Consider the following 21,214-nt stretch of genomic DNA (forward strand, 5'->3'; position numbering starts at 1 on the left):
AACACAGAAACAGCGAAAGCCATCAAAGGCCATTATTCTTGCTCGGGATCTTCTAAAACTGGGGACGGGCAGATAAAGAAGCCAGCGAGCTGCCAGTGTAACCAGCAGCCTAATTAGCAGCAAGGCTGCTGAGAAACAGATCCTGTTTATACAGAGGAGGTCTTTAATGACACTAAAGGTTTAATTCTGTCATAAAATTTAATACAATATTTTAAATACCGGTGAGTTAATCACTCTCCAAAGCAAATTTACTTAGCTAAGGAAGAACTCCCCGCCCTCATTAGTATTCTCTGACATTCATAAAATCCCCTTTTTCTCATAGCTGAGGGCATATGAGACGGGCATGGGCTTTAGCGATAGAAAACAGTCAAACAGATGCATATTCATGAAGTTGCCCTAAACTGATGTATATTCATGAAGTTGCTCTACACTGATTCATGGTTCTTGTCTTGGCCTTGGTACCCAGGGGAGTGAGAACCTGAGGAAACCACAGCCTCCCCGGGTTCCAAAGTAGAAAACCAGAGCTGTATTCAGTCACCGGTAGGCTTTCCAGTTCCCGGGGAAAGCAGTTCTCTGGTTGTACACATTGCATTAAGTACCAGACACCATGGGGCATCCAGAGTAGCCAAACGAAGCAAAGTACTCAGAGGCACCAAGGGTCCCTGTTAACATGTAAACTGCCTACTAGGCAAGGGGGCATTAAGACACGACCAGTCTGTAGGTATTATATGAGAAGTTAGCTGGAGACAGCCAGAGCTCCCAGGATGAGCAGCTGCCAGGAAGAGAAGGACTGAAGTAGATATTATCAATCAAATGCCAGGTAGCAGCATAAATAAATGGGGAGGGATGAGCATAAAAAGAACTCTGTTCCTCAGTGCCTGCTTACTGTCTCCTGGTGGAAAGGTAAGCCCCAGGCAGCCCCACTCTTGGCTGTTTGCAAACAAAGCTAAAGACTAGATTTTTCAATATGGACTCATAATCGTTCACAACACTGTGGGAGCCAAACGTGTCTCCGCACTATACACATCCAAATAGGAGCTCACAGAGCATTTGGCCCACTGTACCGCTGAGGGATGTAGGATGGGGCTGGGGAGGGCAGATGGGCCCAGTGCAGTGAAGGGCCTAAAAAGACCTGGGGTGGCTAGGAGAACATTCCAGACGGCAATGGGAAACCTGCAAAACAAGGAGGTTGAGACGATGGCTTCAAAACTTTTAGTGAGTTCCACCTGACAAACATTTTAGAAATTGTTCCTAAAAAAATAAAGAAACAAAAACATGGTAGGCAGAATAACTCCCCCATGATGTCCCTGACTTCAGTCTTCGCCTGCACCCTCCATATCATCCTGTCCCTCCCTGTGGTGCACTCACACAGGACCCAGTGCTGATCACACCTTGACCTATGAGACCAGTGCTGTGTTAGGACACGAGTTTGTGATCGTTTGTGACACGGACGTGAGAAAACCGAGACAGCTGGTATACGTCCAGATTTTAGCAAAACTGTTCCTAGGTCTCAAGCTCATCCACAGCTCACCTAGATTAAGGTGATCTTAATTAGATCACCTAATTAAGGTGATCCATCCTAATACTTGGAGCCTTGAGTACAAGCACCATGCCGAAGGTATAAAACATCGGAAGTGCAGATAGAGCATCTACGGTGTGGTCCCCATCAGTTACAGGACTCCACACATCTACGAGAAATTATACATTCCCCAAAGACTACCATTCACACTCACCCCAAACATGAATGAATGACCCCTAAGAGGCCTTTGTTACAGAAAGATCTTGGTTCCTCTGTTCTGCTTATTATTTTAACTTTCTCTCACCTCCAAGACAGTAGCATTTATACCTGTTGAGACTTCATCCTGACTTCCTCAGTCATTTTTGACCCAGACTAGAGTCTGGCGAATCCTGTTACTATATCATATCTCCATCAAGACTCGACTGGTGTTAGTATCACAACACCAGAGAATCAAATCAGATGACACCGCAGAACCCTTGTAACAATGACAACAGGAGTAGCACAAAAAAAAAAAAAAAAAAAAACAAACACCAGATGTGTAGATGACAAGAATAAAGGATGCAGGAATAAACGCACCCAGCTCTGTCTGCCTACTTTTCAAGAACACTGTCAAAACATACACTGGGGGAAATCCTGCTTCTTCAAGACATGCTGGAGAAGCTGGGTATCCACATGGAAGAGAACGAAACTGGGATCCTCCTTCTTGCTCTATACAAAAACCAGTTCAGAATCAAAGGTCTTCACATAAGACTGGCAGCGGCTCTGAAACTATCCAGGAACACACTTCAAGATATAAGGCCAGGTGAGGACTCTCTGAAAAGAACTGATACCTGGGGAAACCATTACAACTGAATTATGGGAGGACATGAAATTAAAAGGCTTCTGTACAGCAAAGGAAGCCATCAGCAAAAAGAACAGACAGAATAAGAGAAAAATTTTACCAGCTATATACAGGACAGAGCATTAATAATCTGGGATATAAGAAGAGATAAGAATTAAATATAAAAAACCCAAAACATTTCATTAATCAATGGGGACCTAAGTTGACTAGGCAGTTCTCAAGAGAACACACAAGACCAATAAATGTATGGAGAAATCAATACCCTTAGCAAGTAGGGAAATGCAAATGAACACTACACTGAGATCTACCTCAGTCCAGCCACCATGGCTACAATCTAGAAAAAATGATTCAGGCTGGAGAGCTGGTTCGGCAGCTAACAGTGTTTGCTTGCTCCTGCAGAGGACTCAAGTTTGGCTAGCAGCACCTATGTGATGTCACTCACAACTGTCTTTAGTTCCAGCTTCAGAAGGTCCACGGCTCTCCTCTGTCCTCTTCAGGACTTTTGCACACATACACGTGCATACACATGCCTGTGCACTCGCACACAACACACAAATAAAAGGAGAACAAATGCCAGTAAGTGCGGATGAGGATGTGGGGAGAGAGAAACTCTCACACACCAGTAGTAGTAATGTAAACCAGCGCAGCCGCTATGGAAATCGGAGTGGAGGTGTCTCACAAACCTAAAAATGAAACTAATGTGTATACCACTCCTGGAACTATACCCAAAGGCCCTAAAAACAAACAAACAAACAAACAAAAAAGTCAGCACGCCACAAAGATGCTTGCACATCCATGATTATGGCTGCACTGTTTTCAATAGCTTAGAAAGAGAATCGGCCGAGATGCCTATCAGCAGATGAATGACAGAGAAAATGCAGTACATATTCAATTTTATCCAGCCATAAAGAAAAGGAAATTATGTCACCTTCAGAAAACAAAAGAAACTGGAGATCATGTCAAGCGAAATAAGCCAGACTCAGACAACACCATCTTTTCTCTCATAGAGTCTACATTCAAACATATATATATATATATATATACATACATACACATAGCATCTATATACACACATATACATATGGCATTAAAGTAGAGGGAACTATTGGGGGAAAGAAGGGATTTAAAGGGAGAACAAGAGAGGATATTGGAAGCCCTATTGCTTTTTGTTACTGTGTTAAACACCACGACCTAAAGCAACATGGGAGGAAAGCGTTTATTGGGCTTACACATTCCTGTCATAGTGCATCATCAAGAGACGCCAAAGCAGGTACTCAAAGCAGGAACTGAAGGCAGGAACTCAAGCAGAGACCTTGGTGAAAACACTGCTTGCTGGCTTGCTTGGTTACCTTTCTTAAACAGCCTAAGTCCACCTGCCCAAGGATGATACAACCTACAGTGCTAACTGACATGGGAGGGCCCAGGCCAACTGAGAAAATGGCCCACAGCCACGCTCATAGACAACTCCAATGGAATTGGACAATGGACAACGGGACAGCTCCAATGGCATTCCATTTCCCAGTTGAGGTTCCCTTTGCCCAAGTGCTAACGATGTCATGGAAGGAAGAAGAACAAGCTATCACGTTTTCTTTCCGTGTGGAAATCAAGACTTAAGTACACACATCCATACAAAACCAGAGGGGGCTGTGACAATAAGGAAGACACAATGGGGGTCGGCAGGATGTAATGTAGAGGAGAAAATATGGCCCAATTATAACAATGAGACACAGAAATAATAATAATGTCATAGTGAAACCCATTTAGTTACTTTTGTATACTAACTTAAAAAAATAGTAATCTTTTAAAAAGAAAAAAGTTATCTTTTAAGTGTGAACAAGAAGATGATGACGATCACAACAATAACTCTACTCACATATCCCTGAGCCCAGCCATGTGCTGGGATTAACACAGACAAGAACTGTTATGAGGAATACAGGCTACCTGCCTCAAAGATATGTTTAGCCACAGATCTCATTTCACCCATCCATCACATCTCATGATCCCTGTAATATTTTGAGGTTTTTAAAAGTTCCACCAGAATGTCCCTGGGTGACACCACCACGGTTGTGACAGACGACTCCAGAGTTGAAGGTTAGCAGCCTCATCTAGCAAAGAAACCCAACAGAACTAGTCTTAACTGGCCTCACACCGCTCCTGACTCCTCCTGACTTAGCACATGACCCCTGTGATTGCTGACAAAAGTACAGGGAACATTCTGGAATGCCACCAGCTCAGAAAGCTCCACCCTGTGGAAAGGTGAAAGCGGGGCATGGAGACCCCAAGGAAGAATGCATGACACGGTGTTTGGGATCTACAGGGGGCGGCTGCATGGAGAGGAGAGAGAGCCCGCTGAGGACTGCATCACAGTTCTGAGAGAGGCCGACTGGTGACTCAGCACCTGTGTTTTCTCAGAATCAAGAAATAGCCTGGAGCCGGGCGGTGGTGGCGCACGCCTTTAATCCCAGCACTCGGGAGGCAGAGCCAGGCGGATCTCTGTGAGTTCGAGGCCAGCCTGGACTACCAAGTGAGTTCCAGGAAAGGCGCAAAGCTACACAGAGAAACCCTGTCTCGAAAAACCAAAAAAAAAAAAAAAAAAAAAAAAAAAAAGAAATAGCCTGGGAACTTTCCAGAGTTTTACACACATGTCCATAGGTATACATCATTCTTTTCAACCATTATCTCTGGGAGTACGATTAAAGCGTAACTCGCCACTCCCAAATCATTTAAGAACGACTGCTCTATGTGGTCCCTTGTGGAACCATCTAGGTCTCTACCTTCACTTCTTAGCTGGTCATGTGCAAACGATCGCCACAGGATCTCAGTCATTTTCTGACCACAGTAAACATACCCCAGTTAGTATCCCAACCACACACAGAACATAAAACAGTTTGAAATTTATTGAATGGGAGAAGCTTAGCTGCTAATACCCTTTCCCCGTCAGCCTCTGCTAAATGTCCACACCCAAAGGACCACACATGTTCCACACGAAAGCATGCATGATTTAGCTTTGGGATTGGCTGGTTTTGTTTGCTTCCTTCTATTCTGAAATATGCATGGGAACGGGTTGACCTCATTCTGGCTGAGAACAGCCTTCGTCGGGCTGCTGGGGTGGGAGGATGGGGGAGCTGGTCACTGCACAGCAGAGTTAAGCCGGATGAAAAGAGGTCTGCTACAATAACACCTCAAACAGGAGGGACAGAGGCCTCGTCAGTGAGAGTCCAACTGTGATTTCCTGAGGTCAAGCAACAGTAAGGTCGGCAAGGACTGCAGGAAGCAACGTGGAGCAGGAAGACCCACTTTGGGTCACTGCTTAAGGGGTAAAGGTCACCACAGTGGGCAAGACATGGTGACGGGAACTTAACTGTCATCACGTTGCATCCACAGTCAGAAGTCACACAGAAGACAGAAGTAGGGTACAGGCTCTAAGACCTGCCCTTGGTGTAAGAAAGCCACTTTCTTCAACAAGGTCCCACCTTCTAAAGGTACCAAGTGTTCAGACATATGAACCTATGGGGGACATTCCACATTCCAACCGCAACAGAGTAGAACGGTTGCCTGTACCACTTGGAGAGGGGACTGCCGCCTTTGGAGCTCTCTCCCACCCTTTGGGGATCTATGCTCCTAAATTTAGGATGTTGCAACATTCTAGAGCGCTGTCACATGGTACAGGCCGTGTTTGCTCAACTTGTTCACTTAGACTGCACTGCCTTCAAAAACAAAATTCTAAAGGTCATGCTCAGGAGCACAGCAGTCCCTGGTTCCCTGAGTGAGGGCAACAGTCTTCCTAGCACAGGCTCCTACCAGACAGCTGATACAACAAGCTGCGGGATTCTTTCTTCTGTTTATTTCTAGAAGAGACTTTCCGTAGACAGCTGCCCTGCCAAGCTCCTGTCAGAGCGCCATGCCAACCTTCTGCAGGCATTTTTCCACCCACATCCTGGCTCTGGATTCAGGGCTGTCTCCAGGAGGTCTAGTGGGTCCGAAGCCAGCCCTGGGCTGCTTCGGGACCGAGGTCACTCCGTAACACTCAGCTCAGCATGGAGACTGCGCTTGCCCTGCCATAATCACACGCCGCAGGTTCACATTGCAGCTTTAGCTCTCTTGATTTGTGAAGGATCAGACGAGTGCCTTACTATCTCTCAGCCTTGGGTCCTCCATGCGATGGATTTTCTGAGCGCCAGCTTTCTGAGCTCATAAAGACCAAATGAAATCTCAGGTGAAAGCAGCTGTCTCGATGAGAATTCGATTACAACCATCACACGTCGGCATCATCAGAGACCACAAATGAGCTCTAAAGGTTCTTGCCATAAACCAAAAGGATGATCAAATTCCTCTCCACAAGCAGACCTGCCCTCCCTGAGTCTTAGGACTTAGGATCTTCAAACAGAAGATGAAGAAAGTCCTGTGCATTTCTCTTTAACGCAACGGTTCTCCTCCAAGACCCCTTTAAGTAGCTTCTCTGACTTGAGGAATGCCAACAAAATCAGGAACCCTTGACTAGCAAGCAGGTGGCAAGCGTACAGGTTAGTATATCTAGGAAGCAGCCCAGACGTGCGGGGTAACTTCTGAACAAAGGCTTACCTTGGCTGAAGTCCTACCGTCTCCTGGCACCTGAAGATGCTATTTTGTGGACTCTCATGAGCCGGTGTCCCCGCTCTACCCTGGCACTCTGACTGGCTGGGCACCACATGCTCTGTCTCCTACAAGACAAAAAGGCAGAGGAGCTTTCTGCACCAGTCATTTCCACAGCACTCCTTCTTGACTGAGCTGAGCTCAGGGCAAGAGGCAGCTACGGGCACCACACTCTCCTGGCTTCCATGTAGGAAGGGAGACAACTCAATGGACAAACTTAATAGGTGTCTTTCTCCCAGCCAGTTGGTTGTCGAAGATTATAGGAGAAAGGGGGTAAGGAATATCATCACTTCTGAAAGTATAAGTTAACCCCCCAAAAAAGCTTTTTTTTTTAGGCATTAAATATGGCATTGTAGGGACTAGAGAGATGGCTCAACAGTTAAGAGCATGTACTATTCTTGCAGAGGACTTTAGCTTGGTTCCCAGCACCCACACTGGCAGCTCACAACTGTCTGTAACTCCAGGCCCAGAGAGATTCAATCCTTCTAGGTTCCATAGGCACCTGCACGCACGTGTGCACATTTAAACAGAGGCATGGCCTACTAAAAAGTTAATAAGATGTGCTCTTTAAAGATTCCTGTATTTTATGTGTATGAGTGTTTTGCCTACATGTGTGTACGTATGGCACCATGTGCATGCTGGGGTCCCATAGAGAGGTCAAAAGAGGGGTTGGATGCCCCAGCACTGGAGTTACAAATGGTTGTGAGCCACCATGTGAGTGCTCGGAGCCAAGCCCAGGTCCTCTAAAAAAACAAGTGCCCTTAAGCCATCTCTCTAACTCTTATATTTTTGGTTGTGAGCCTAGCCTTTAACGGCTGAGCCATCTCTCCAGTCCACCATCTCTCTAACTCAATAAAATGTTTTTAGTGACATTATAGAACACATCATAAAGATAGCTATAAATTGAATATAACAATGCTTACAATATGCTCATTTTTATGAAGAAAACACATGAATACTCACAGACAAACAGATTAGGGTGAATTGAACTGAAATTTTTTTTAATTTAATTTAATTTTATTTTATAATACAATTCAGTTCTACATTATCAGCCACGGATTCCTTTGTTCTCCCCCCTCCCGCCCTCCTCACCTTCCCCCCAGCCTACCCCCTATTCCCACCTCCTCCAGGGCAAAGCCTCCCCCGAGGACTGAGATCAACCTGGTAGACTCAGTCCAGGCAGGTCCAGTCCCCTCCTCCCAGGCCGAGCCAAGCGACCCTGCATAAGCCCCAGGTTTCAAACAGCCAACTCATGCAATGAGCACAGGACCCGGTCCCACTGCCTGGATGCCTCCCAAACAGATGAAGCCAATCAACTGTCCCACCTATTCAGAGGGCCTGATCCAGTTGGGGGCCCCTCAGCCATTGGTTCATACATAGTTCATGTGTTTCCATTTGTTTGGCTATTTGTCCCTGTGCTTTATCCAACCTTGATCTCAATAATTCTTGCTCATATAAACCCTCCTCTTTCTCACTAATTGGACTCCTGGAGCTCCACCCAGGGCCTAGCCATGGATCTCTGCATCCAGTTCCCTCAGTAGTTGGATGGGGTTTCTAGCACAATAATTAGGGTGTTTGGCCATCCCATCACCAGAGTAGGTCAATTCGGGCTGTCTCTTGACCATTGCCAGCAGTCTATTGTGGGGGTATCTTTGTGGATTTCTGTGGGCCTCTCTAGCACTTTGCTTCTTCCTATTCTCATGTGGTCTTCATTTACCATGGTCTCCTATTCCTTGTTCTCCCTCTCTGTTGTTGATCCAGCTGGGATCTCCTGCTCCCCCAAGCTCTCTTTCCCTCGACCCTCGCCCTTCATTACCCCCACTCATGTCCAGATTGCTCATGTAGAGCTCATCCATTTCTCAAACAGATTAGGGTGAACTGAACTGAAATCTTAACAGTAATTACCTGTGAGATATCATTTTTGCTACATTTGGGATCCATATGGATTTCCCAAATTTTCTACAACAGAAAGATGTTCTTTCTGTATGAAGAAATAACTTTAAGCTAATTTGAACACTAAGGCACAATCATTTTATAAACTCTAGCCCCAGGTGTGCCTGATCTCTCTCCACTGACCTATGTAACCATCACCATCACTTTACTCGGGATTTGAACAGACCCAACTCCGAGTGTCCATGATGCCATCATCCATTGATATAAAAACCTTCTGAGTGCTGAGCTGCAGTGGATAACACAAATACACCCAGACGACAACACAGACATGCACAGAAATAGAAGATCTAAGACCCACAACTGAATTCCTGTAGTCGTTAAGCTGTAACAAGCCTATTACAAATTCCTCTCAGAATGAAATAGTCCCTCTGCACCCAGTGAATGAGACACTAAGATGAGAATCCATAAGCTATTCGGTGAATTCCAGATGACCAAAATGCAGTCAACTTATTTGGGATAGGGGGTGATGCTGCATTTGTCTCTGCAATATATTTCAATGGCAAGAGAAATCCAGCCTCTTCAAGGATGATGGGTTTAAAGCCATCTAGGTAGAGTATCTAATAAGTTATTTTTCCAAAATATTAGAGGGCCACACAGTCACCAGAAGCTTCTAAAAGGAAAACCTGTATGATGTCATCCTATAAGACGTAGGACAGGGAGAGGGATAGCTAAGGGAGAGGAATGAATGAGGAATGACACCCCAACTTTCCTATACCATATGGTACAATCAGTAATAAAAAGCTACCCCTTTTTTATTACATAAAAAGCTGTCTGTTAAAACAGCAGCTATTCAGGGGAAAAATTAATGTGGCATAAAATGTGCCCGTAGATTTTTGGGTCCATTCAAATGAGAAATGGGTAAATTCATAAGAGCTTTATGAACACTGGAATTGAGAACTACAGAGAGTGTGCCCTAAAAAGTGTGGCAGATGAATGACAGAAGACCGAAGAGACCTTGTTGGTGTGACACATCCAAAGAAAGCAACCCTGCCCCAATTTCATCTGAAAGAATCAAAACCATGTCATAAGAACAGGAGATGAACCTCAAACCTCGTGAGTCTACTTTGTGTGTGTGAGTGTGTGTACATGCATGTACAGGTACACTCAGCTGTGCATGCATGTGTAGAGGTCAGGGAAGGGACACTGGGAGTCTCCCTCTGATGTTCATTTTATTTTTGAGACAGAGATCTCACTGATTGCAGAGCCCATCATTTCAGTTAGGACAGCTAGCCAGAAAGCCCTCGGGACCCACCTATCAGCTCCACCCCTTGGCACCTAGACTGCAGGCTCCCACTGTCCTGCCTGGCCTTTATATGGGTGCTGGAGATATGAACTCAGGTCCTTCTGCTTGCACAGCAAGCCCTTTGACCACTGAGTCATCTCCCCAGTCCTAGCTGCTCTACTTTTAAAAAGTAGTCCCAATGCTCCACTGTGAGTTAATAGATGTGATGGCATTTGTCATTTACTCATAAAGATATAAAGGAAAACTACTGAACAGGGACAAAAGAACTCAGTAAGATTTAGCTTCCTCCATAGCAGAGCATTAGCCAGATAGCCACATATATATGAGAGACCAGGTTCACACCTTTGATGAGCTTACCACTGGACTGTACAACCTGACTGGGGTCCAGGTTAACCAGGGCCACAAAAGTCTTCAGAACCAGCAATGTCTACTTGTGGATGACTGAATGCTAGCATTGTCTCCCTTTCCCCAGCCCTAACATCCCTAAAGGACAGCATCCGACTAAGCACTGAGGATGGGCTCCTCACCTCATCCATTTTAGCTTCATCACATCTTAGCAATTCTCTAACATGTACCCCAGAAGTTCTAGAACACTAAAGCATAGCATTAATCCTAAAACAACTGACATATATTTTTACTTTAAAAGCCCCTACATTTTGATAGAATGTGATGTCTCTGCCCCATGTCCACGCCCCCAAATTAACATCTACTGTTTGACAAAAGGTTAAAGAAGGCCCAGTCTTAGGAGTTTTTTTTTTGTTTATATGTTCATTTGTTTTTCCTCTGTGTTAATGTGTCGGCCACATTGTCAGGTCCAAGCAGATGAGGAGAATGAGGTAAGAAGCCAGGATGATCTCTATCTCTATCTTCCTGTCATCTGGCCAGCGGGAGATCTTAGATCTTAGAGCCGACATCTTGTCCTGTGTCCAGTCATTTTCCTCAACCCCTACCTCACCCCTCATGTGTCTCAAGTCTCATCTCAGTGTTTTGATGGACCAAAGCATGAAAACCTGGCTTTGAAGCCCTAGAACCCACAGAAAGCCAGGCATGGCAGGAGCATGTATCTATAATCCAGGGTACCTATGGCAGGACAGGAGGTAGAGACAGGAACATCCCAGGAAGCATGTGGGCTGCGAGCCTGGTGTACACAAAACAGCAAGGAGCCCTGCCTAAAACAAGGTGGACAGCAAGGACTGACAGCTGAGGTCATCCTCTGACTGTTCACACTTGATGTCTCAAACACGGCGCTTGTGAACACAAGCAAGTATGAATACATACATACATACATACATACACACACACACACACACACACACACACACACAGATTATGAAAATGTGGCTTTATTGAAGATGGCCTGATTTTTTTTAAAAGACAACTTAGAGCCGGGCGGTGGTGGCGCACGCCTTTAATCCCAGCACTCGGGAGGCAGAGCCAGGCGGATCTCTGTGAGTTCGAGGCCAGCCTGGGCTACCAAGTGAGTTCCAGGACAGGCGCAAAGCTACACAGAGAAACCCTGTCTCGAAAAACCAAAAAAAAAAAAAAAAAAAGACAACTTAGAGAACCAAGTCTTTAGTTGTATCTTTAAAATAACTGTTTCTTTCTTTATTACTTTAACAATAAATCAAAACTCATCAATATACATCCATGAGGTGGGCTCTCATTAGATCCTTTTCTGTAGAAATGGCCCCCAGCTCTTGCCTATTTGCTAAATGAATTTCTAGGGGACAACAGACATGCAGATGATGGGTATATACCCGCTCTCTAAATCTAGTGACATCTACTGACTTCCTCAAGCAAACAAGGCACTTTTGAGAACCTCATTTAAAATCTAGAGCATGGGTTTTAATCTCTCAGTTCTCTACAGTAAGAAAAATGCAAAACAAACAAACAAACATAAAAACAAAAAACAAAAGACTCTGGCTACGAAGGTGGCCTTTTATGCAAAAGGTGAATTTCAAAAATTGAAAAATATGACTGACATTTATGTATTTTTAAGACTATTCCCGGGACAGACGTCAGGCATTTCTCTTAACCCACTGAAGTGGAAATATTCCAATCACATAAACACAGTTTATAACTTAATGGGTCTCAAATCATTGAAATGATATAGTTTCTTATTAAGTTTAGGAAAACTATTATTTCAAGTAGTTTGCAATGAGAGAAACAATAATGTTAATTCAATACTTGATTCAAAATACAACAGGATCATACAGTATTACTTGGCTGAGCTATAGTACTCACATCCTAAGTCCCATCTCCTCAATGCAAAGCCAGAGTTCTTCCCACCATCCTTCAGTGATCCACTCACTACAGAACTGAGAGGCTGTCCCATGCCACCCGTGTGAGCACAGCTGCAGTTTAGGACACTAACAGCTGGCCTGATGGTAATCAAGGAGAGATCAATGGAGGGGGTATAAAAAAATAAAAAAATAAAAAAGCTCAAGTCTTCTCTTTAATGAGCACACACAGACAGGAAATGGGGTGAAAGGCAAGAATTACCTCCACTGGCTCTTTCAACAATGACTATCCCCAAAATAGGGGCCTCTTCCCAGGAATCTTCACCTTCCTGCCTCTCGCCCTCGGAGGAGTTTGGAACGATGCCATTTCTCACTCTATTACAGACCGGATATGAAATGTCTCTCATAGACTCTTGTATCGAACACTTGATGGACAGCTGGTGGCACTATTCTGGGAGGTTATGGACAATTTAGGAGGTTGAATTTAGGTGGCAGAGATAGGTAACTAGGAGCCTTGGGGGTGCATTATTCCTGGTCCCTTCCTGGTACATCTTCTGTGCTTCCTGTCTGCCAAGAAATGCAGACCAGCCTCTATCTCTAGCTCCCATTGCTGGGATGGTCCCACCGCCATGATGTTCTGCCCAAGCTCATGAGGCTAAGAGATGGTGGGTGGAAAATGTTACTAAAGCCATGAATCCAAGTTTTCCTCCTTTGAAGAGCTGTCATTGTCAAATACTAGGTGGCTGTCTAATTTATTGTTCTATTGCTGTAAAGACACACCATGATCAAGGCAACTTATAAAAGGACGCATTTAACTGGGGGCCTGCATACGGCTTCAGAGGGTTGGTCCATGACCATCATGGCAGAGAACGTGGTGGTAGGCAGGCTCCCAAGCTTGTGTGGTTGGCAGGCGAAGGGGCGTGGGGCAGAATAAAGGAGGACAGCTAGATGATTTTAACTTCTCAGGAAAGAGATGATCGGTGCTGGGTGGGTCATAAAGGAGGTAGTGGGGGGGGGGAGTAGTTAACTGGTTTCAGAGATGATTGTCGTTGGGTGGGTCACAGAGGAGGTAGTCAGTGTGGGGGAAGTTAACTGGTTTCAGAGATAGCAACGGTGTAGAAAGCAGACCGGAGAGGGACAGGAAGTGATTGAATGAAAAGGAGAAGGGCTGAAAGTGAGCTTAAATTCAACTGGGAAATGAGATGTACTTACTGCTGAGAGGAGCAGGGAGGAAGAGCCCAGGCTGCCCATGGGACTTGGGAAAGGCAATGATGACCACATAAGCTGGCATCTCAGAAATAGATCGGGGCTGTGATTATATGGAACAAGTAAGGAAGTGATAGAGCCAACCCTCAAAGTGTGTGAAGAGAATGTGTGAGAATGCCCAAAAGTCCCCAAGGAACACCCACGGGGTGACAGCACTCACAATGTGCAGAGAACCTGTAAGTATAGAGTCCCTGAGGGATGCCGGCACTTATGGGACCAATGATGTAGTGTTCTATTAAAAGTAAACTTGGGGCCAGCAAGAGGGCTCAGCAGGTAAGAGCTCTTGCTGCCAAGCCTGATAGGAATTTGAGCCTTGGGACCCACACAGCAGAGGAAGACAACCAACTCCTTCAAGTTGTCTTGACCTCCACAGACACTGGGACACATGTATACACACACACACACACACACACACACACACACACACACACACACACACACACACTTTTTAAAATTTAAAGGCAAACTTGCAGGAGCCAGATCTGGGGCTCACATCTGCAATCCAATGCCTGGGCTAAGGCAGAAGATCACCTTGAGTTCAAGGTCAGCCTGGACTACAGAGTAAGATCTGGGACAGCATCGTTTACAAAGTGAGACCCTGTCAAGCAAACAAGCAAAGGGATCTAAAAAAAAAATGCCTGAAGAATAATGTGTACTAAGGTCTGAAGGAGATGTTGGGGAGCACATAGATACCTTCACATACAACTCATGCTGTTTGTATGGAACCTATTGACTTATAAGCCACTCAGTCCCGTAAATTGCTTAATGAGTGTGGTGATATTTTGTTTGTACTCTAACAAATAAAGCTTGCCTGGAGATCAGAGTGCACATCTAGCCACTAGTTAACCATTGAGGCCAGGCAGTGGTGGCACACACCTTTAATCACAGCACTTGGGAGGAGGAAGCAAGAAGATCAAGAGTTCAAGACCACCCTGGGCTACTCAAGATTGATCCAGTCTAAAAGAGAACAGAGCTAGGTGGTGGAGGCACATGCCTTTAATCCCAGCACTAGGGAGGTAGAGACAGGAAGTGATATGGCTGGGTGGAAAGAGGAATGTAAGGTGGGAGGAGACAGAAGTTCAGTCCCTTTTCAGTCTGAGGATTCCTAGAGGTAAGAAGTCTCTCTAGTGGCTGGCTGCCCTGCTTCTCTGAACTATCAGCTTTTACCCTAATATCTGACTCTGGGCTTTTATTATTAAGACCAATTAGAATTTGTGCTACAAATGAGTGTATGTTTACTTTCAAATTGTAAAGTAAGAATATTAACTCTTTCAAAAGTTGAACAGACAGGCAGATGCAAGGGAAAGTGGGGGAAAGACAGGAAGAAAATACAGAGAGTGGCAGATCATGGAAGGGACAAGAAGGAAGTGTATGGCTTGACCCTGCCTGCTTCATGTCCCGGTGGAATGGTGAGGAGTTTGAGCTCAGTAGGGAAATTCAGGCTACAGCCATAGAAGAAAACTTGGACATTGGTAAAAGCACACTCGGCCACATGACTTTGGTCTTAAGATGCTAGTAAAAGCATTTTCAAAAGTAGATGTTGGTGCTGGAGAGATGGCTCAGAGGTTAAGAACACCTACTAATCTTCCAGAGGTCCTGAGTTCAATTCCCAGCAACCACATGGTGGCTCATAGCCATCTATAATGAGATCTGGCACCCTCTTCCGTGTACATAATAAATAAATAAATCTTTAAAAAAAAAAGTAGATGTCACTTTTTTCAGTGATTAAATTATCACAAAAACAGATTTTCAAAAGCAAGGAACTATGCCTATGAGAGATGGGTCAGTGGTTAAGAGCACTTTCAACTCTTGCAAAGGACCCATTTTCAGTTCCCAGCACCCATTTCACGTGCCTCACAAATGTCTGTAACTCCAGTAAAACATTTTTTGAAGTTCATGGCTACAATGGCTATTCTTGGTTGTCAACTTGACTACATCGTGAATTTACTAAAATCCAAGTGGCTGGGTACCCCCGTGAGGGATTCTTAAGACCCACTTCTAATTCAGATCTTTTGAAGTGGGAAGATCCACCTTTAATCTGGACCACGCTTTCAGGTGGCAGGCTATAGAAAGGACATTGAAGAAAGAAGTGCTTGCTTTTTGTCTGTTTGCTCTCATGCCCAATGGCAAGTCCACTTCTTCAATGGCATCAAAGCCCACTTCTTTGGGATTCTGGTGTATACTGAAGACCAGCTGAGACATCCAGCCTTGTGGATTGAATAACTACCAGATCCCTGGACCTTTCCTTGGTAGACAGCCATTGTTGGACCAGCTGAACCACAGACTACAAGCCATTCTAATAATCCCCTTTATAAATATGTATCTTATTCTCGAAGTTCTGTTTCCTAGGGAACTCTGACTACTATAATGACTACATGGGACATATGGCACAGTAAATCTGCCTGTGAACTCCAGCCTTTCTGAGACACTGGCCAGGACCCCAGTGCAGAGCCATGACAGTAGAAAAAGCCACCGTTACAAGTCCCTTCTCAGCCGGATGGCCTCTCAGGCTTTTCACGAAATCTGGTAAATTATTTTGACTTTAAAAAGGATTATTATAATCTGAAGAATAGGAAATGCTGATTCCTGCCATTTAAGTATAATTTTAAAATACATAACTTAAATAATCTCTCTTTTAGTAGAAGTTAAACTCCCTTAAATGCTTTTTTTTACTTTCTATTAAAAAAAAACAACTGTCTTCTGAGGGAGGGAGAGGGGAACCATGCTTTTTCTGTTTTGTTTTCTATATCACTCTTCTTAGCTGAAAAAGTCAAGTGATATGGGATCTCTACCGTGCTATTTTCTGAACTTGAACTGTTTCCATCATCCACTTCAAGTGCCCTTGGTGGTTCACTTCACGAGCTCCCTCCTTTACCTAGTTTAGCAAGAATCAAATGATTTGTCTGTTCCCAGAACAGTCCTAGGAAAAAAACAGAACCACCATTACAAAATTTACCCAGTAACCAAGTGAACCCAAACTGGCCAACCATAAGACAGTCTGGGGCCCCCAGCGGCAAAGTGAGGGCAACTATAGGTATGGATGGTAGGGGTGTTCTCATTGGCTAGAGCTCCAAATAACATACACAGCACTTTCTCCCTCATTCTAGACTTGAGAACTGTGGGCTCAGGCTGCAAATGAAACACTACCAAGAAAGCAACAACAGCTAACACCAAAGGCATTGTCAGCTGAATGAGTCAGTGCAGACTCATCTCCATTTCCTGAGGAGGCTACCGCAACCTGAGCAGCCCTCGGTTCACGTCCTTTGCCCTCTTAATGAAGTTAGGGTCATCTGTGTTACACCCAGCATGTTCACCTCCTGTGGGTCTGAGACAGGGTACTTCATTTCTTGTCTCCGTTATGGCGATGGATACCTGTTCTATGTCTTTTGTTTTGGATTTCTCTTTCATTCTCTTAGTGTGTGACATTTCACACTACACTACACCAAACACACACACACACACATACACACACACACACACACACACACACACACACACATACACACATACACACACACACACACACACACACACACACACACACACACACACGAGTCTGCTTAGAATTTGTCATGGTTGTATGAACTTTTTCTGGGGAGATAAACGTCTACTCATCCCAGATAGGACACTAACAACAAACAATTCTACCCAGGTAGAGCTTGGTGAGCCAATTAGTTTAATTAGGATTATTTAGGGGAACATAAACAACTTACGGGAAGCTATACCAATGAGTTAAAAATCTCTCCCAATTAACTATCTATAAATCCTTGAGAGGGGGACTGTGCTGGCTAGTTTTATGTCAACTTGACACAAGCCAGAGTCACAAGAGATGAGTGAGTCTCAACGGAGAAAAAATGCCTCCATATGATCAGGCTGTAGGCAAGCCTGTGACACATTTTCTTAATTAGTGATTGATGGGGGGCGGGTCCAGCCCATTGTAGGTGGTACCATCCCTGGGCTGGTGGTCCTGGGTTCTACGAGAAAGCAGGCTTAACAAGCCATGGGGAGCAATCCAGTAAGCAGCACCCCTCTATGGCCTCTGCATCAGCTCCTGCCTCCAGGTTCCTGCCCTGTTTCAGTTCCTGTCCTCACTGCTTTTGATGATGAACTGTTTATACAGAACTGTGTGAGCGAAATAAACCCTCCCCTCCTGACGTTGTTTTTGGTCATGGTGGTTCCTCACAGAAATCATAACCCTAACTAAGACAGGGGCTTCACAAACCCCTCCCTTAGTAATCATTGACTGGCTATAAATTCTTGGGGAGTTTATGAACCCCCTTCTCCCAGAAACCATCAAACTATCTGTAGAACCTTGATGAGAGACTAATGAGCCCTTCTCCACTAGCAAACTTTACCTAATGACAAATCCTTATGGAAGGGCATGGCCGCTACCCCCAACCAACCATTAACTGCATATATATCTTCAGGGAATTTTTTGGGCAAAAATTAACTGCCTATATAGCTTTAGAAAAGGGTAAAGCCTTGTGAGCCCCTCACCCCTCTACGCTGGAAAGCTAATGAACCCAATCTAGTGCCGGTCTCTGGCTATTAATCACAGTCACTAATAGTTCAGGAGGGCAGAGGCTGTGCCACGCATGCCAAGAAGACAGCATTCCACAGCAGGCTCCCATGCTTACATGTGGGCACCTCAAAGCAAAGGGTCTATGCAAATGTCTCCTCGCTTTCTCAGAGTGCTCCAGAGCTTTGCAAAGCATGCATCTATGCAAAAGACATCTTGGCTGGAACACACACATCGTTCTCCACGCACACCTTCTCAATGCACTGCAAGCAGACTGAAGCTAAGTAAGCCCGACCCTGGGCAAAGCCTTGAACAGCTTGTTCTACTGAACAAATAAGGAACTGCCAAACAGCACCATTTGCACTGGCAGGATGCAAACTTTCCCAGCAGCTTCCCTTGTATTTAGCTTAACTTCTCGTGGATGGTTTTAGGTGAGGGCACTTGGGTGTTCGGCGAGTATCTATTTTCAGTGCTTTTTCTTTGTGCCGTTTCATCAGTCCTTTAAAAAAAAATGTTTCATGGAGGATGGTCTTGTAAAATTCTACCCGGGCATTGTCTTAGACATTCTGAGCACATTTACATCTTCCAGCCTTCGATTTGCTTATGTAACATTAAACTCCCTCCGAGTATTGAACAAGGCATTAAGCAAAGATTCACAGCCTTTAACACCGGGTGCCCTGCAAGCTATTGTATTAAGGGACATGTCTGTCCTGCTTTCCATGGAACAGTCATTGAGGATTTTAAGATAAGCATAACTGCTCCGCAAGCCATTCCAAACTTCTCCTTTAAAGATGCTCTTCTTTCTAGTCTGTTTCTTCTCCCTCTCTGTCTCTCTCAGTCCGTGTCTGTCTCTGTCTCTGTCTGTCTCTGTCTCTCCCTCTCCTCCCCCCTCTCTGTCTCTGTGTCTGTCTATCTGTCTCTCTCTCTCTCTCTTGCACTTCTTTCTTTGGGTGGAGCTCTCAGCAGACACGGATATAACACTACCTCAGGGACCACAGATGTGATGAGAAGAAATGAAGCTGAAATGAAGGAAATTATTCTATGATGTTGTAAGAGAATCAAAGTCGAAAACGGTGGTAATCCTAGGAATTGTAAACTTTACTTGGGATTATGACTGCACAACCTTTATAACAGTAGTTCAAAGATGCCCAGTCCTTAACATGATGGGAACAATACTTCCCCATTAGCAATCCCCAAGGTAGGAGGCTCTGGGGACGAGTTTCTAAAAGACTACCATTTACAGCATTAGCCCAAAGCAGGACTCCACAGAACAACCCTCACCGGAGGCTGTGTAGTGGCTTCTGCATCTGGCTTCCCAGTTAAGTCTTCTAGCAAGCTCTGCTATGGTTTGTTAGGTGTCTGCCAGAGAGATGAATGCAAAACCTTGGTCACTATGGTAACAGTCTTAGGAGGGGCTGTGGACCTGTTTGAGGTGGGGCCTTCTGCAGGACATTCCTAAATCATTAGAGGTGTTCCCTTGAAAGAGATTGTGTCTTTTAATTTTTTTTCCTATTGTTTCAAGTTAAGAATCCAGACTAGTTCTTTCACAATATCTTTTTGAGGCTGCGACTGTATTATGTTTCATGTTTCCATGAGAAAAGACCTAACAAAAGGAACTTAAGGACGTTCTAGGAAGTCATGATGTCAGGGGCACGAGGCAGGCGGTCACATTGCATCTGCAGCCAGGGAGCAGAGAACACCTCCTGTTCCTTCTCTCTGCTCCACTTCAACATGGCACCATATGTTCCCGCACAAGTTCCAGCTGCCCATGTACCAAGGCACTCACTACAGTCACCAGAGTCAAGCACGAGGCCACCACCAGGACCCAGTCTCGAACTGTGAATGTCAAAAGCTGAGAGCTAAAGTAACCGCTCTTTTCTTTTAAAGACGCTTGCGTCTGGGATTTAGTTAGAGTGATGCAAAGCTGCCTGATGCACGCCTCAGCCACTAGCAGAATGTACAGAACTTTTGCTTCCGGGCATGAGAAGATGCACTGGAATGAACGATTTCGGGTAAAGGTCATCTATGAAAGAGCTGTGTGTTGGGTCAACAAGATGGCTCAGTGGATCAAGGTGATTGCTCCCAAGCCTGCTGACCTAAATTCAATGCCTAGAACCTACACAGTAGAAAGAGAGCCAGCTCCTGCTAATGTCCTCTGACCTGCATTTGTGCACTATGCACCCTGCATGTATACACATGTACCCACACATATGATGAAAAGGAAACAAAAAAAAACATTTTTGAAGATAAAGCTTTGTGTGTGTGTGTGTGAGCGCGCGCGCACGCACGCACATGCGTGTAGAGGCCAGAGGTTGATGTCAGGTGTTTTTTTAATTGATCTCTACCTTATCTTTTGAGAGTGGGTCTCTCACTGAGCACAGACTTACCCTTAAGCTAGACTAGCTGGCCAACATGCCTCCAGGATCCACCCGTCTCGGGCTCCACGTGGCTGGCATTGCAGGCTCACTGCCATACACAGCTTTCTACATGAATGCTGGGGATCCAAAGTCACGTCTACATGCTTGCACAGCAAACACTTTACTGACTGAGCCATCTCCCCAGCCCAGAAGGAGTTTTCAGAAAGCCTATGAGATCTAAATATGAATTGTACTGCCTCTTATCCCGGGAAGGTTTAAACTCAGAAACACGGCAGCTAAGAATGAAGCAAAAAGAGCATGCCATGCAGAACACTCAACCACATGGTACCCAAGCTGGGCTGAAGGTGTGCAGTGCTTCAAACTGATTTCCACAGGGCTGAGAGTTGGATGATTAAAGGGGACAGGACCACACCAGACGAGTGAGCGATACCAAAGTAACTGAAAGAAATCTAGGAGAAGAGAGCCAGCAATGCTGTTATATTATAATGGTGAGTCATTGTCTACACTGGGGGTTTGCCACTGCCAACCAACAGACATGGCTGGGACAATGTGGAAATGAAACAACAGTGTGGAAATGAAAGATTCACAAGGGTTCCTCTCTCGCAGGAGTGGTTCTCCATAAT

The 21,214-nt window shown here is 44.9% G+C and overlaps 1 protein-coding gene across 6 annotated transcripts in view; it reads right to left on the reverse strand.

Moving 5' to 3' along the window:
- Positions 1–21,214, reverse strand: part of Fam13c (family with sequence similarity 13 member C) — a 112,047-nt gene that overhangs the window by 63,343 nt on the left and 27,490 nt on the right. For 5 of the 6 annotated variants that reach the window (XM_052744737.1, XM_052744738.1, XM_052744743.1 and 2 more), the window contains one exon: positions 6,942–7,060. The exons of the other annotated variant lie outside the window; for it this stretch is intronic. In XM_052744737.1, coding sequence (XP_052600697.1) covers positions 6,942–7,060 — 119 coding nt within the window. The remainder of the gene's footprint in view (positions 1–6,941; positions 7,061–21,214) is intronic. 6 annotated transcript variants of the gene reach the window in all.

Source organism: Peromyscus californicus, unplaced genomic scaffold (genome assembly GCF_007827085.1).
Source record: "Peromyscus californicus insignis strain IS unplaced genomic scaffold, ASM782708v3 Scaffold_19__1_contigs__length_69161282, whole genome shotgun sequence".
NCBI lineage: Eukaryota > Metazoa > Chordata > Mammalia > Rodentia > Cricetidae > Peromyscus > Peromyscus californicus.